We start from the raw sequence: 16,303 nt of genomic DNA, 5'->3' as shown, positions 1-16,303 counted from the left end.
ACGTTGGACAAACCACTTTCTGCCTCTGTTTTCCTTTTCATTGTAAAAATTCAGGATAATACTTCACTAGCTCACAGTATTGGAATGAGGCTTAATGGGAGTTCCACGTGTGAAGGACTTACAGATGCTGACCTTAGTGTTCGCTGTAGTACATTGATAAGAAAGTGACATACTGTATTCTTAACTTGCAACTCAAGTCCCTATGCTGCCCTCTATCAACACATGGAATTCACATTAATGTCAATAGGAATTGTGTACATGCATTTAGCAGATTATGTGGGCTTAAGTAAGAAAAATATAAGTTGAACTTAAAAAAAAATCAAATAGCATGTGATAGCAAATATACAACTTTGAACAACAACAAGAATTCTTTTTATAAGGGAGGGGAGAATTGCTATGGTAAGTGGGAAATGCTGAATTCTGTAGCTGGGTCCTTCCGTAGACTTCATTAGCTATACGGCAATAGCACCATAGTACAGTCGCTACAATAGATCATGATAAACTAACTCATCTCCTGTATCTCAAAATACAAAGCTCAGGATACCTGAACAACCTTTTTCTGTCAATTTTTAATTTCCATTTTCTGATTCTCATCAGGAAACCACTATCTCTTTTCTCCATCAGGCAAACTATTCAGATAAGATATGAGAGGGTGGAAATATGACAAAATAAAAACTTACAGTAGATAGTTCTCCTGATTATGTCTATTACCAGGTCAAATAGGTACAGGAAAGGGTCTAATAATAACACAGGTTTCATAGGAGGGGGAGTTAGTGTAAGGGTTTGGACTCAAGCACTCAGCCTGTTTTGGGAGAAGAATTATTGTAATTAGTGAGAGTAAACATCTCTGTTTTTCAGCAAAAGAACTATGAAACATAAAATCTGGCTGGCAACTACCAAATGAAAAACACTTTTGCAGCAAATACACATTTTAAAATTTGTCATTGCTTATCCACCTAAAGAAAATGAGACATGACAGTTCTTTGTTTACACAGCACCGGAGGTACTCCATTGCATAATTGACAATGTTTTATCAATCAAATGATGATAGTCCTGAACAAACGATAAGGAATAGTGTCACACATTTTAAACATTCTCATTAATGACTTTCTACAGGACAACTGGAATAATGCATATGGATTGTCTTGATCCTTTAAAATTCCTCCTTTCCTGCAGTGGATTTTCTACCCTTCAGGATGTATTCCATTAAATAACAGTGAATTCATGAAAAAAATCTTGAGACCCTTTCTGTAAACATGAGGAATTTTAGAGGGCCAAAACTGCATAAGGAGTAGCACCATTCTTCAAGAAACAGATCAGTAGAAGGATATTTCTTTTAAACAGCAGCAGTCCACAGTACCAGCATTATCATCATCATGCTCAGCTATACTTCCCTTTTTCACAAATTAGTTAAGAAACAGGCCCTCAAGAAATGGGACACTTTCCAGTTTTAGCATTCATCCCATCAAGTTAAGTATTTTATTTCTGTCTTTACTACATTCAGAATAGTTACTCCAATTATGACTCTTCAAAGCACACAGTAAGCATCAAAAGCGGTTTCTCTCTTATACTTCGAGCCCCAGCCTGCTCTTTTTGAAGTCAATGGCAAAATTCCCATTTGGCTTCAACACTATACCCTTATTCAATATTTTATTGTGTATGTGAAAAGTTCTGTTTTATTAGAGTATAAACTATAATTCATTAATAACTATCCTTGTTTCTTAAAATATGGCAATTCACTCTGAAAAGTCTAAACGTACTCTAAGTAGTATAATAAACTAAAATGAAATAATAATAATAAGTAATGATCTTAATAAATAAGAATCTTAATATGAGGCAACTTAACTGATGTAGTGAGCAACACTCTAATAGGCTAGTAAGCCTCAGCCGGTAGAAAATAGTAATATTCACATTTTCTAATTATTTCACTGTCAGAGCGATTTTAAAAACTTGTGTATTCCTGTCAAGTTAAATTTAGGAAACACAATAATTGAACAAAATCTGTTTTACCATTACTTGAGAATATATCACCAAATTTAAATTATAGCCAGAGCTCTGAACAACATACATTTAATATGCATATTCTTCTTTTCAAATAAACAATTTTGTTTCTTTTATCAAAGCTATTTTCATTCAATTTAGCTCCTTCTCAATATATGTTTAGTACTTAGAGTTTATTATTCACACAGCAGCTCTACCTTTTTTGTGTTACCAAGCTTCACAACCATAGGTGAAGGGGAAAATGAATTCAGAATGGGTTTTTTCCCCACTTGAAATTTGGATTGGTAATCCCATCAAAGCATCTTTATGATAACTGTTGCAACAAGTATGTCAACAGGGAAAAAACATGGATAAACACATTCAGCATCAGATATACTGTATCTAGATGCAGAGAACTTGGACTCAGCTGCAAAAGTGTACATAATCAGAAATTAAGACAATTTATAGTGTCAGTAAAATTAGTGCCTTGTACCAATAGTTTCAAAACAAAAACCAAGACAAGCAAATCAGTGACAAAAAAAAAATCAGTTTTTTTCTTTCAGAATTTTCCCTGGTACCAACTCCTATCCTCAAGCCCAACACAACTCAACACACAACAGAAAGTGTACAGTCTTTGATTTAACTGCAAGCAATTCAATAGAGACTCCGCTGAAATGTTCAAATCACGCAAGTATCTCTGTCATAAGAAAGACCAGGGCTAGAGGGTCTGACATAAAGTAACAATTATCTGACATATGAACAGCTCTTGTACTTCCAACCACCTGTTTCAGCACGGGGCTAGTTTGATCAGGAACACGTTTAAACTACTGTTTTCTCCGCACGTTCTGAGTGACGGAGTTACTTGTTTTGAATAACAAAAAGCAGCAGCGCTGTATTTGAATGTTAGCGCTGCATTTTACCCGCTCTCTTTTCTTTATTCTATTAACTTTCAACCCCCTAGACAGATCAGTTAAAGATTAAATCAGCAGCAGTTCAAAGCCTTGTCCCGGGAAGCAAAGGTAAAGATAACGTACGTGTAGCTCTAATCCAGGTTTTGCTATTGCCTCACTTTTAATTACCCAATAAATGGCCCATCATATAGCAATCCTGTAAGTATATCAGCCCGTCTGGTTTGGGTAACGCTAGGGCAGACCGACGTCTCTAAACGCTTTATAACCAATTTCTTGATTAAAAGGCGATTAGGAACTTACTGAAGTGATGGATGTGGAAATGGATTCAAACTATTCAGGCCTTGAGCAAGATAGTGATCGGGAGCATTTCCCATGGAGGCGGCTGTCATCTCGGGTTAGCGCAGAGAGAGCAGCACATCTGGGCTTTCACAGCGCTCTCCTTTCGGCGCAGCTGGAGCGGAGCCCGCTCTCGGCAGTCTCTCCAGGTGCACGATCGGCCTCCGCGAGGCTGAGCGCCCACCTCGCAGGCAACTCCCTGGTGGTGCCTCGCTCCCCACCCTTGCAGCCAGGGGCCTAGCCCCAGCTGCCGGTCCCCACCCCCCACTCCCCGTGGCCCCATAAGGGGGGGCGGCCACTTACAGGTAGGAGGTGAAGAGGCTGAGGTTGGTGGGCACCGCTGTGAGCCCCCGGTCGGAGCAGTCCGCCCTGAGGAGCATCCCGTCCTGTTCACACTGGCACAGGGCCGGGCAGCCCCTCTGCCGCCTCCCGGCGGGGCTCGCCAAGCCCCCGCTGCTAGCCCCAGGCAGCCCGAGGAAGCAGAGCAGGAGCAGCGCGCTGGCCGGGCAGGAGGTGTCCATGGTGCCAGCGGGCGCTGGTAGCCGCTGGGCTCTGCACCACTGTCCTGTAGGGCGCTGTTTTCACACACCCCCTCCCGGCTCAGCCGGAGACTGGGAAAGAAGCTGCCGCAGCCCCAGCTGCTGATGCTGCAAGGAAGCTGCCCGCCCTGGCGCGAGGAGCTGCTGCTGCTCTTGCAGCCAGAGCCTGGCCTGGAGCGCGAGCTGCTGGAACCGGAGCGGGAGCCCGAGCTGCCGCCGGCGCGCTGCGCTCTGGAGCAACATCTCAGTTTACACGCTGTTTTAAAGAGCCGCAGCCTGCCCCGCGCGCCCACTGACGCCGCCCAAGCTTTGCCCGCGGCCGCGCTCCTGGGTCCTGCCAGCGCCTCTGGGAGTTCCAGGAGCGGGAGGGGGGAGATCGGGAGGGGGGCGTTCTTGGCCTCTACCTGCCGCGCGTGCTGCCTGTGGAGCGCGGCGGGCGGTGCACAGAGCAGGGCCAGCCCTGGGGAGAGGCGGCGGAGGCGGGCTGGGGCTTGGAGCGCCAAGGGGTGCGGGGCAGGCCCTGCCGGCTCAGCCCAAAGGCGAGAAAACGGAGTAGGGCAGGGAGCCGCTTGCAAGCCAGGCAGTGCCGCCAGGTTCCTCCTGGGTGCTATGTGCCGCCCGTGCAGCGAGCTCCCCCAGCCTCAGCTGGAAGGCACTGACTGAGAGCAAAGAGGTACCATTGGGAGACCATGTTCTCAAAGTGACTAAGCCATTTTGGCTCCTTTGAAGTTTTTACCCTTAGGTTTTATCCAGTATTTAGATGAGATCACACAAGGGAGGCTTCTTGGGAAGTTTAATTTCACATGTAGTTGGCCTTGTAGTGAAACGCACATTTGAGGGCAGTTTGACTGGCCTCTGAAATGTTTTCAGGTCAAATGCCACCACATGGTTCCAGCTTCTGGCAGCACATGGGACCCTCCTGGGCAGAAGTCAGACAATCCTACAAAATTGGGGACAAGTTGTGTCCTTAGGAGAAAAGCAGCCTGTATGTATTATTATTATTGACGGATACCATTATACCTCTGCTTCATGGGTTAGCACTGCAGAGATATGTAATTTTCAAACATAAAAATGATATAGTGTCTGGGCTGTGTAGAAATGTGGCACATATTGGGCTTGAAATGAAAGACATTTCTCATTCTGGGGGACAGTTTAGTGGCATATCTGACCTGATCAGACCAGCTGAAGTAACACTATACTTACAGACAGAACAGGCGGTTGGCTAGGGCACTTTAGTATCTTATTAATTTGAGTGGCTACAGGCTTTGAGGGGTGTCCATTTTCCAGTTGTTATAGGACAGGAAAGCTTGTTGCATCAACCTGTAAACCAGCATCACCTTTACTCCGGTAAAATGCAACACCAAAGCTCATTCTTTGCAAGAGTAGAACATTCCTGTAACATTTGCTGCTTTCACATTTTGAAAAACCAGCTCTAACATGATATGCATAGTGATTTTGTACTGATCTCACAGCTATACAGTATTTATTTAGGGTTAGAGCAATATAAAAATACATTTCAAAAGCTAAAAGGAAATTAGGGGCAAACTTCTATTGTCTTTCTATGAGAGCTGGGTGCATGACTCCCATTTGTGCCTTTGGAAATCTCTACCTAAGTTAATATGGATTGGATTTGCAGCTGGTGCAAATTGGTGTAGTTCCATTGACTTCAGTGAGGTGGTGCCAATTTATACCAGCTGTGAATCTGTTCCTAAATTTCTGTTCATCTTAATAGATCTTTAGGGGTGAGACCTATTTCTCAAACTCAATTAGACATGAGTTTAGGTAGTAAATGGGTCCTTAGGCCATATCTATCGGCATAAAGTAATTCAAAATTACATTTTCAGTTTTATGGGGCCAATCCTAAATTTTGATGGATGGTCAGGGATTCCTGTCATGAACAAGGAGAACCTTGCCTATGGTAGCAATCCCCAGCCTTTTTCTGCACCTTAGATGGAACAAAAGATGGATTTTGGCTGTGGGAGGCATACAGGCAACCTGTAAGACAGATGATGAAGTTCATCCCTCATGCATCATAATGCATTTGCACCAGTCACGAGCCCCAGATTTGTGTCTGGTTACCAATTTACTAATCCAAGTCCTACTCCTGTCCCCACTGAAGTCAGTAGCAAAACTTGCATTCACTACAATGGGAGTAGGATTGTGCTGTTTGTGACTAACTGGTAGATCAGACTACCTGGGTATTGGAGAGCATTCATGAAAGGGTTATGGGCCTGATGAATATAGAGAATAGTCCAAAATAATGGCCTAATGAGAAGTCCAGGAAGATAGCATATAAATGAATATATCTAGTTTGTAATTATTGTTCCCCACCTTTGCACCATCATTTGATGTAATATGAGCTGCATAGGTGGCCTTACACTGGAGCAGAAATGCTTTTATTTAAAATAAATAAAAATAGCTTCTACTTTCCTGTTGTGTAAATCCATATCCACCAGAGCACTGAGAGACTCTCCTCCGCAAACACCCTTTCATGTGCTCATGATAACAATGTCTGGAAGTACAAGGGACACGTAAGGCATGAATGGATGGGGAGAAAAACTGTGCAGGATACAGTGTTTACTCTGTGCAACCACTGAGACACCTTGGCACCTGCCCTAGAGAGCAGTTTCCCTATCTGACCGCTTTGAGTACTGCTTACCCCTGTGCAGGATCAATACCTTTGTTTCTGAATTATGTGATTTCAGAGTAATCTCTCACTGAATACCATTGAATAGGTTCAAGCTTGTGGGCTTGTTAAATAACAGATATCTGAATACTTTACTTTCATCTGTGGCAAAATGGCCACTTCAAAAACATGCATTGCATGCCACTAGAATGTTTAATATAAGTTGCCAAAAGATGCCAGAATAACTTTAGTTAATAAGTAAATATTTTTTCATAAGAATAGTGAAATCATATTTACACAACTTGGTGGGCTACTATAGACTTATATAATTTGTTCTAAAAGGTAGAGTCCATTGTTTACTCTGCTCATTTCATGTTGAGGATATAATCAGTATTACGCTGATACTTCCTTCAGATAAACTTAGTTTAATTAATTAGGAGGGGTAGAGAAAGGTTTAACTATATATTTAATTTAGGTATTATTTATTTTGCATGAATACTTTTGTTCAGCTAATACATGACTTTGAAATATTAAAAAATAAAACATACCTTTATTTATTTATACCTAATATAAACATGAACTTTTAAGAGAAGACTGTTTTAAAAACTCATTAAAAGCAGGATGTGGTGGGACGGGGGCACTCTGTATGACTGAATTTAAGTCAGACCATTACAGTTATTTTGTTTTAGTATTTCTTATATGTAAAGTCCCTTGTTTCCCCATAAGGAAGAAAGAAAAACAAAATTTCTCATTTGAGATAATGCATGAGTAAGGCCCTACCAAATTCATGGCTATGAAATCTGGTCTTTTGTGTGCTTTTTACCCTATACTATACAGATTTCACGGGGGAGACTAGCGTTTCTTAAATTGGGGGTGCTGACCCAAAAGACAGTTGCAGGGGAGTTGCAAGGTTACTTCTGCATTGCCTTCAGAGCTGGGCGGCTGGAGAGCGACGGCTGTTGGCCAGGCGCCCAGCGCTGAAGGCAGCGCCCCACCAGAAGCAGCGCAGAAATAAGGGTGGCAATATCATACCATACCACCCTTACTTCTGCGCTGCTCTTTCAGAGCTGGGCAGCTGGAGAGTGGTGCCTGCTGACTGAGGGCCCAGCTCTGCAGACAGCAGCTCTGCCTTCAGAGCTGGGCTCCCAGCCAGCAGCCTCTGCTCTACAGCTACCCAGCTCCGAAGGCAGCGCCGCTGTCAGCAGCAGCATAGAAATAAGGGGAGTAGTACTGCAACCCCCACCTACAATAACCTTGCGACCACACACCCCCCCAGCTCCTTTTTGGGTTAGGACCCCTACAATTACAACACTGTGAAATTTCAGATTTAAGTAGCTGAAATCATGAAATTTATTATTTTTAAAATCCCATGACCATGAAATTGACCAAAATGGACCGTGAATTTGGTAGGGCCCTATGCATGAGTTGCTGTTATTGGTCCAAAGGGATATAAGTGGTACACTTACAGTTCCTCAGAGGAGATTACAATTTCTTCGGGAATGATCCTTCAGAGCAAATGGGTTTCTAACATCTAAGCATATTCTACTGTCACTATAATCCTGGCCCCATTGATATCAATGGCAAAGTTCCTCTTGACTCCAGTGGAGCCAGAAATACACCCTTGTTTCACAGATGATAAACACAGATGATAATTGCAGCTGATAAACAGCACTATCTGATAGGTATTTTAATACATTGGGGAGTCTTTAATGTGATTTGCAAGTAAAAAAGACTTCCAGCTCATTTAAAAATGATACATAAAATTATGTATCTATATTTATGGTTTATTGGTACAGTGCTCCATGTTGATGGAATTTTGTGTATTTACGGTATTAAATGCTATATTATATATATGTTATCAGTGCACAGAAAAATATAAACCTGGATATTATTAAACCTGGATATTTCAGGCATATCATGGATTAACAGCCTGCAAAATTACAGGTTTACACAGAATATATAAAATCATGAATGGTGTGGAGAAAGTGAATAAGGAAAAGTTATTTACTTGTTCCCATAATATAAGAACCAGGGGCCACCAAATGAAATTAATGGGTAGCAGGTTTAAAACAAATAAAAGGAAGTTCTTCTTCACACAGCGCACAGTCAACCTGTGGAACTCGTTGCCTGAGGAGGTTGTGAAGGCTAGGACTATAACAGGGTTTAAAAGAGAACTGGATAAATTCATGGAGGTTAAGTCCATTAATTTCTACTAGCCAGGATGAGTAAGGAATGGTGTCCCTAGCCTCTGTTTGTCAGAAGGTGGAGATGGATGGCAGGAGAGAGATCACTTGATCATTACCTGTTAGGTTCACTCCCTCTGGGGCACCTGGCATTGGCCACTGTTGGCACACAGGATACTGGGCTGGATAGACGTTTGGCCAGTCTTATGTTCTTAAGTAGAAGCTGCTTTCTAAAATACAGGAGTATAAAAGAACATTGGGGACCACCAAACTTCTAATATTTCTCTTCTACAGCTTAGAATGATTGAAAAGATTTTAAAAATTGTGGCTAAAAACAGCTCCCAGGATGAGAATATAAGTTTCAGCCATATAAAATTCTAACACCACCATCTCACAACAGTTGCCACAGCCAAAATAGGGTTTAAAACAGAAGTGTCAACAGAGTACAGCAGCCACTGCTTAAATATTAAAGAATTTTCAATTCAGTGACAAACTAAAAAAATATGACCGCAAAGGAGGAGGTGGAATTTCAGATGCTTGGTGTACAGTAGGGTTGCCAACCCTCCAGGATTGTCCTGGAGTCTCCAGGAATTAAAGATTAATCTTTAATTAAAGAATATGTCATGTGATGAAACCTCCAGGAATTTGTCCAACCATAATTGGCGACCCTAATGTGCAGTTTAATTATTTTAAGAGAAAACCTTACTTCTTCCCTCCTCGCCCAGATGTGTTGAGCACCCTGAATGCAACGAAACTGTGTGGTTAAACTGCAGGTGGCCTGCATCCTTTGCCCACCATGGAGCTGAGCTCTGCATGATTCTTCCAAGTTATCACGTGGTTTAATTAGAGAGAAGATTCAATGAGACTGTGCAGTTCCATTAATACTTGGGCTGCCTAGTGGCTGCAGAGCAATACTGCTACTGCCCTGTGACCCGAGCAGGAAGATTTCTTTCCCTCTGATCCCTGCAGAACAACTCTACCCTGCCAGTGCTCTCTGAGATGGCCTCAGCACCAGTATTTGCCTTTTTATTTTTATCTTGATTAAGGAGTTTTGTCTATACCTAAGAAAGTCAAATATGTATAACACAAATCTCGCTCTCTCTCCACTCACTAGCTGTATATAGCATCTTTCATCCCAGGATCTCTAACCATTGTACAAACATCAATTTATTTAGCTACACAACACACTTATGACTTAGGTAAGTAACATTGTGTCCATATTACATGTAAGCCCTGTTGCCTGAAGTCTGAGAGAGAAGAGAGCTCAGTGCTGTCTCCTGTTGGGTAAGGGAGCTTGGATCAAGCTAGAAAAGGGAAAGAGATAGGGAAAAACTATTCTGTTTATTGCAGACAGGGTGTTTTTCTGGGTGTGTGTGTGTGAGGAATATCAAGGGTTCTAGATACTACTGATCTCTTTCCAAAACTGAGCTGAGATTGCTGAACAGGGGGCAGTAAAGAGTGATGGCAGATGGTACAGAGAAGCAGCAGCTTCAAGGTGATGGATGGCACAGAGTGGGGGCTGTAGCAGCTGCAGGTTCTCTACAATTACAGATGGCACAGTGGTGGTGGCACCTTGAAGATGATGGACAGCACAGAGTGGTAGCAGATCAAGGCAGCTTGAGCTGAAGCCATGGAGAGAGTGGCAGCCTAACCAAGGCATTCTGGTACAGGCCTGCCTACCCAGCAATTAAAGCTGGGTTAGGTAGGAGAGTCCCCAAAGCAGTACAGGTGGTATCAACTAGCTAGAATCCTTGGACCTTTCCAGCCCAGCACAGCTATCTGTGAGTGGGGAACTGGGGAGGATGGAAGTGGCCAGAACACATCAGCCACTCACAACAGCCAAAGGAGGACTGAGGTTGGGACTACTGTTGGGACACTGTGGGGGAAGAGAGTCTGACATCATAGAATTTGTTAATCGCTGGTCTTCCCAAATTCATGCTGTTGTCTTCATCCCCTCTTCCCCCTAGTAAAGTTTTCTTTGTTGCAACCCCTGGACTCAGTGCTTGTGAGTGGGGAAGAATTGCCCAGTATGGGTGCCCAGGGTCCCAGGTTTCTGGCTGGGGTTTTGGGCTGGTGTTATTTACATCTTTAAGGACACCCTTAGAAAATTGAACTGGGCTGTTTTGCTGCCATCAACACCTGGCAGAAAGCTTACACACATATACATAAATCTAAGTACAGAAACATTAAGTGATCCAGGTCCAAATCTTCAAAGTTATTGAAGAAGTGAGGTTTTTACCCACGAAAGCTTATGCCCAAATAAATCTGTTAGTCTTTAAGGTGTCACCAGACTCCCAAAGTTATTTAGGCACCTAACTTCCATTGACACTGTATGCTGTTTAAACAGCTGTCCACTTTTCTCATATATTTTTTTTATATTAATCCCTTTAGTCCTGGTTTACCATCTGTGATAGGGTATTCTGTCCCTTTAAAGGAAGTGGGGTCTAGGGATCAGCCCATGCATCTAGCATGGCCCTTTAAGATTCTGGGAGGTCTGGTGTATGCAAGGACCTAGGAAATAGGAGATATTGGAAGAGAGGAAGTCATTCCAGGGAATAAGCAGGGTTGGGGGGGAGCGGGGGGGAACTGTTACTATTTCTTTAATAGTAACTAGGAGCCTGGCAGAGTGGGCAGGGCAAGGCTCCCTTCTCTTCCAGCCAACTGGGTTTGGGAAATGGACCAGCATCAATACTGCCTCCTCCCTCATAGCAGGGGGTTTGCTTGCTGAGCCTTCCAAGCTAAAGGCTGATGCAAGTGAGGGGGGAAGGTCTAGCTGGAGGACAAGCTGGCTGAGGCCTTGCAGCTGACCTGAATTACAACCAACTCCAGGAGGAGGACTTGGGACTCCTGTCTTAAAGGGAGCATTAATGATGGAAAATACATCTCAACTCCACAAGGAGACCTGGCAGGCTTCTTCCTTAAGGAGAGAGAAAGTGACTCTCTGAAGTATAACCCAGCGCTAGGAGGAGGTCTGGGGACTCCTAAATGTAGGGAAAAGAAAATCTAGCTGGATTCTTATATGGACCCAGAGTGGGTGTGAACTAGAGAGACTAGAAATAGTTTGTACTTGGTAAAAAGAGTTAATAAAGCAGACCTCAGGAAGGGAGTATTTCTCTGAAATAATCCAGTCGGGGTGATTGACTGAAAGAACCTGAGTGGGTCCTGAGGCAATGCACCTGCAGGGCCACAAGGAACATGCTTGAGAGCAGCATGGGGTCACATCACCACTTAGCTGCTGTCTTCCCTGACCGTTCTCTTATAATCAGTGTGATAGGACACAGCTGGAGCATTTGGCAAGGGAGTTTTCCTGCATTTACCTGGAATGATCAGCTGCCATCAAGTGGTTTACATATGTAAGCAAGACCAAATGAAGGGAAAGTATCCTTGTTTTAAATCAATGCAAAAAAAACTATTGATTTTCCGTTATCATTTCTCCTGCAGAAAATTATGTCCTAACACTGATGTTGACTCCAATGTAAAAAACACATAGTAGAAGTGGATGAGAGATTTGGTGAAAAAAGTCAGGTTTACACATGCCTGTTCTAATGGTTAGTAATGGGGGGGAAGGGAGGGAGAGCCAGGAAAATTGAAAATATATAAAATACGGTTTTACTGCACATTATTTATTTGTGAGAGAAAGTAGGTCTTGTGAGAGAATGTATGTGGAGAAGCTAATCTCCACAACAGTTGGTCTGTTTCTAATAGACACCCTATATTAGAATGAATACAGTCTATTTAAGCATGAAGATGCAGAAACAAGCAATTCAGGAAGAACTCCCTAATACAGTAAAAGCTTTGTTATCTGGCATGTTATCTGGCATGTTGGATGATTCAGAAGGCACTTCAGGATCTTGCAGTGCCTCAGGGTCATCATTATTAACATCAATTATCATTGTAGATGTAGGAGGTATAGGAGATTGGGCTGAATCTGTAATGATCCTATGACACACCCTGGAAGCTGCTTTTTTGAATAAATCCCTGATATCAACTTGCTTACTTGTCTTCTGCCTCTTTTGCATAAAAGTAGAGTGCAGAATGCCCAATTCCTGGGCAGTATACTAGTCCCAGTTACTAGATTGAAGATTTGTATTGGAAGATATCAGAAATGCTGGTTAATAGAGCTTTCCAGTTGATAAAGTGCCGGATAACACAGCTTTTACTGTAGTAAATTGTAGTGAAAGTGACATCACTTAGGATATTTAAAACTAGACTAGACAAAGCTCTAGTAAAAGTACAATATGCCTTGGACTAGCATAGAGATGAACTATGTGTTTTTAATTAGTCTTTTCTATCTTAGGCTCTTACTATTCTTTGATCCATCTTAGATCTATACACCCATCGTCATGTGCTCTAATGCACAAAGGACGAGGGGCAAGAACAAGAATATGGATAGGGAAGCAGTGTGCAAAGGTGTACATAGGCCAATGAGGTAGATCAAAATGCTTTGATATCACACTATCTGAATGTCTTTGTCTAGGTATGTATGTTATGCTTTTCATTGTATTTTGTCAACACAGAATGACAGTGACAAAATTAGGGCTGGGTGAGCTAATTTTGCCAGTTTTGAAATATACATAAACATCCTGGGTTTATAGATTCCAAGGCCAGAAAGAATCATCATGATCATCTAGTGTGACCTTCTGTGTAATGCAGGCCTTCATTAGCTCTTTTGGCCATAGCATTTACTGGGAGCTCATGTGCAGACGATTATCCACCATGACCCCCAAATCTTTGGTTTGATAGTTTTCTTGAACTCAATTGTTACTTGGTTCAAATTCTGCTTAGAGGTGAGTGAAAAATGGACCTGAGAAGGGTCTGAATTTTGGAGATCTGTTCAGAAGTGAAGCACTTGGGCTATTGGCTATTGGAACTGGGGCACAGGTGGTCTGGCCTAGCAGTCACTGCTGGGCTGAGTTTGCTCACCAGGGACACTAGTTGCTGGGCAGAAGTTGGAGGAATTGCAAGAGCCAGGTTCTGTAAGCAAGAGTTAAGGTCAGAGTCAGGCTGGAGTCGCAGATCAAGTAAAGTCTGGCATTGCTGCAGGCCAAAGTCTGTTGTGATTGCCCAGACACCTTCCTCTGGCAAACCCTAGGGTTAAATAGGATGCTTGGCCAACCAGAGGGCCGCAGGGTATCATCACTCTGGATTTCTTGGTCGATAGGTCCTCTGGCACCTTCTCTTCACAGTACACACTAGGTGTACCCCTGGATGGTCTCCCAGTGGCACTGTGGGAATACCAGCAGTCTAAGGCTCAGCAGACTTGTGTTCTAGTCCCCAGCTCATTACCCCTGTACAATATGTGTATTGTCCTTCCTTACAGGTATTAATGGGCAATAGTTCTGTGTAGTTGCAGGGGAATGATCTTTGCTCTTAAAACTGCATGTTGGAGCCTTCATGATGCTGAGCTCTGTGGTGTATAGGGGGGCATGACCCCAGGGAGGCTCTCAAAACATTGTTCACCTCATGCTGCAGAAGTGCTAACAGGTCCACTAAAAGCAGAGCCCTCCACTTCTGTGATGGAATTTACTCCAGAGCCTCCAGAAGGCTCATATATTGCATAGCCCCTTTTAAGCCTTTTATTAATGTCGTGAGAAGAATAGAGGGGCTTTGTGTGGGCCCTCTGTGCTATGATGAATTTTACCCTTTCTGAGATGGGGAGAGGATTTGGGACATAGGGCAGGTATGAATAAAAACACTACTACTTTTAGCAGCCTGTTAGGAATTCTATCCTTTTACTTCTTTCCTTCCTTATAATTTTTCCCTGTGACAAACTCATTGGGGTTACTGTAGTTTGTGATGTGTTTGCATGGCCTTTCATAATTGCTTGAAGCATGTGCTGTAGTACTGAGGTGGTTCTGAGGGGGGCTTAGTAGTGGCTCTTTTTTTAGTGCAGATGTAATAGGAGAAGATCTTGTTTTAGCAATTTTGGAATCAGTTAGTGTATGAGAGGACGAGATGTATGATAAGTTAGCAGAAGAAAAGAAAATAATTGTGACACGCATCATAGTTTAAATAATGTAACATCAGTTTTCCTTTAAACCCCATTATATATAATAAAACTTCTGTTGTGCTAGCACCAAAACATTGATTTCTGTTGTCCTACAAAGTATGGAAGTCAAGAGCATTTCTTGGTTGAAGTGGGCCCTAAAAAGTTGCTAACATCTCTAACATAGTGGGGATATTATTCTTCTATTATGAGTCCTTTTGCTCTTCTTGACCAGGATGTTAGAACAATCAAAGACGAGAACGCCTCATGGTAACAGAGTAGGTTTTACACTGAACCTAGTGTGTATGGGACTTCGGGAGTTCATTTGAGGGTTTTGGGATACCCATATCGGGTAAGTGTGATCAATTTAACTCATAGTTAGCTACCTAACTATTGTCTCTCAGAAGTTGGTGCAGTGTCTTCTGTCTTTTTGGCTCATCTATTAGGACTGGTAACGGATACTTTGTCCTCAGTGTGTGCTGTTGCACTGTGCTTTCAGTTGGCACCCTTTACTGTTGCTGCCTCTCATTTGAATGCCTGTAGAATCAAATCCACATGTACTTCTGCAAGACACCCCAAGTGGATGGGGAGGAAAAGGCATGGCCATGGACTTCAACACACACACACATGCATACTGGTCATTGGAACTACCTGGAGCACAGTAGAAATGCACAGAAACCCTCTGAATGGATGCAGAAGCACACATATTTCTCTTGCATGCTGGAGAATTCCAGGAGGAAATTGTCTTCTGATGCTTCCTTGAAACAGTGGAGATCCACATGACCCTAGTATGGGACTGTGCTTTAATGACACCATTGAGCTGTACTGAATGTGCATGCTTTCAAAGGGCATGATACCCTCCTCCCCCTCTTCTATATCCTTTTCATGTGGTGTTTACTACTGTGCACTTTTTTGTGCAACTGGGGATAATGAGGCCCTTTGGCTTTAACTTTCTCCCCTAGAGCCACATGCTTATGAGAACTTTCAGAACCTACAAGCATATTTTCAAAATCCAGCAAAGTACTGCACTGTGCAGTATTAACAGTATTCTGCTCAGACAACTTGTTATGTAAGATAACTGAATTTGTAATTAACAGAATCAAGTACACCATGGGTGAAATCCTGGCCCTATTGAAGTCAATGAGAATTTTCCAATTGACTTCACTGGGGCTTGGATTTCACCCCATGGCTTTAAAACTGCCATCTGATATTGTACATGCTCCACCATGCACAAATACTGCACCCTTTGGGCTCGACACTGATATGCAATAAACTGATATGTAAGAATCAACATTTGTATGAAATGCTTTTGAAAGATATAAAACAGCACACACCTTCAGATCTGATATATGAAGCAGGCTCTTAAAATAGTGCCTAAGATTCATTAGCTTACGCTAAATCCATGAAACATTTCAATGGCATCACATATCTCATTCCCCTCCAGCGTTGGAGAGCTGGCAACAGAACTATTCTAGGGAGTATCTGCCTCAAATGCCAGCAATTCATTTAAAAGTTTTGTAGTTATAAACTACAGTAGAGTGCTTTGAACATATAATAATATTTTTATAACTTATAATGTTTGCTTGCTTGAGAGAAGACCAGTCATTAGCACTAAAGTATTTCCAAAGATTTAGCTGCCATAGAACCTGTTTTTAAAAACAAAATCAAAGAGATATGAAGAGTTATAGTTTATAGGCCAGATTCTAATCTCAGTTAAACAGCTGTAAATCCAGAGTAGGTTA

At 42.5% G+C, this 16,303-nt stretch overlaps 1 protein-coding gene across 2 annotated transcripts in view; it reads right to left on the bottom strand.

Annotated features, from left to right (window-relative positions):
- The window catches only part of LGR5 (leucine rich repeat containing G protein-coupled receptor 5), a 128,870-nt gene extending 124,736 nt beyond the window's left edge, over window positions 1–4,134 (bottom strand). The window contains exon 1 of one of the 2 annotated variants that reach the window (XM_005280063.5): window positions 3,531–4,134. In XM_005280063.5, coding sequence (XP_005280120.2) covers window positions 3,531–3,748 — 218 coding nt within the window. In that variant the 5' untranslated portion in view covers window positions 3,749–4,134. Of the gene's footprint in view, window positions 1–3,191 lie in introns of both variants that reach the window. The other variant, XM_042860127.2, reaches the window with a different exon arrangement.
- Window positions 4,135–16,303: the final 12,169 nt, after the last annotated feature.

This window comes from Chrysemys picta, chromosome 1 (assembly GCF_011386835.1).
Source record: "Chrysemys picta bellii isolate R12L10 chromosome 1, ASM1138683v2, whole genome shotgun sequence".
NCBI classification, from domain to species: domain Eukaryota; kingdom Metazoa; phylum Chordata; order Testudines; family Emydidae; genus Chrysemys; species Chrysemys picta.
This window is presented reverse-complemented; position numbering and strand designations above follow the sequence as displayed.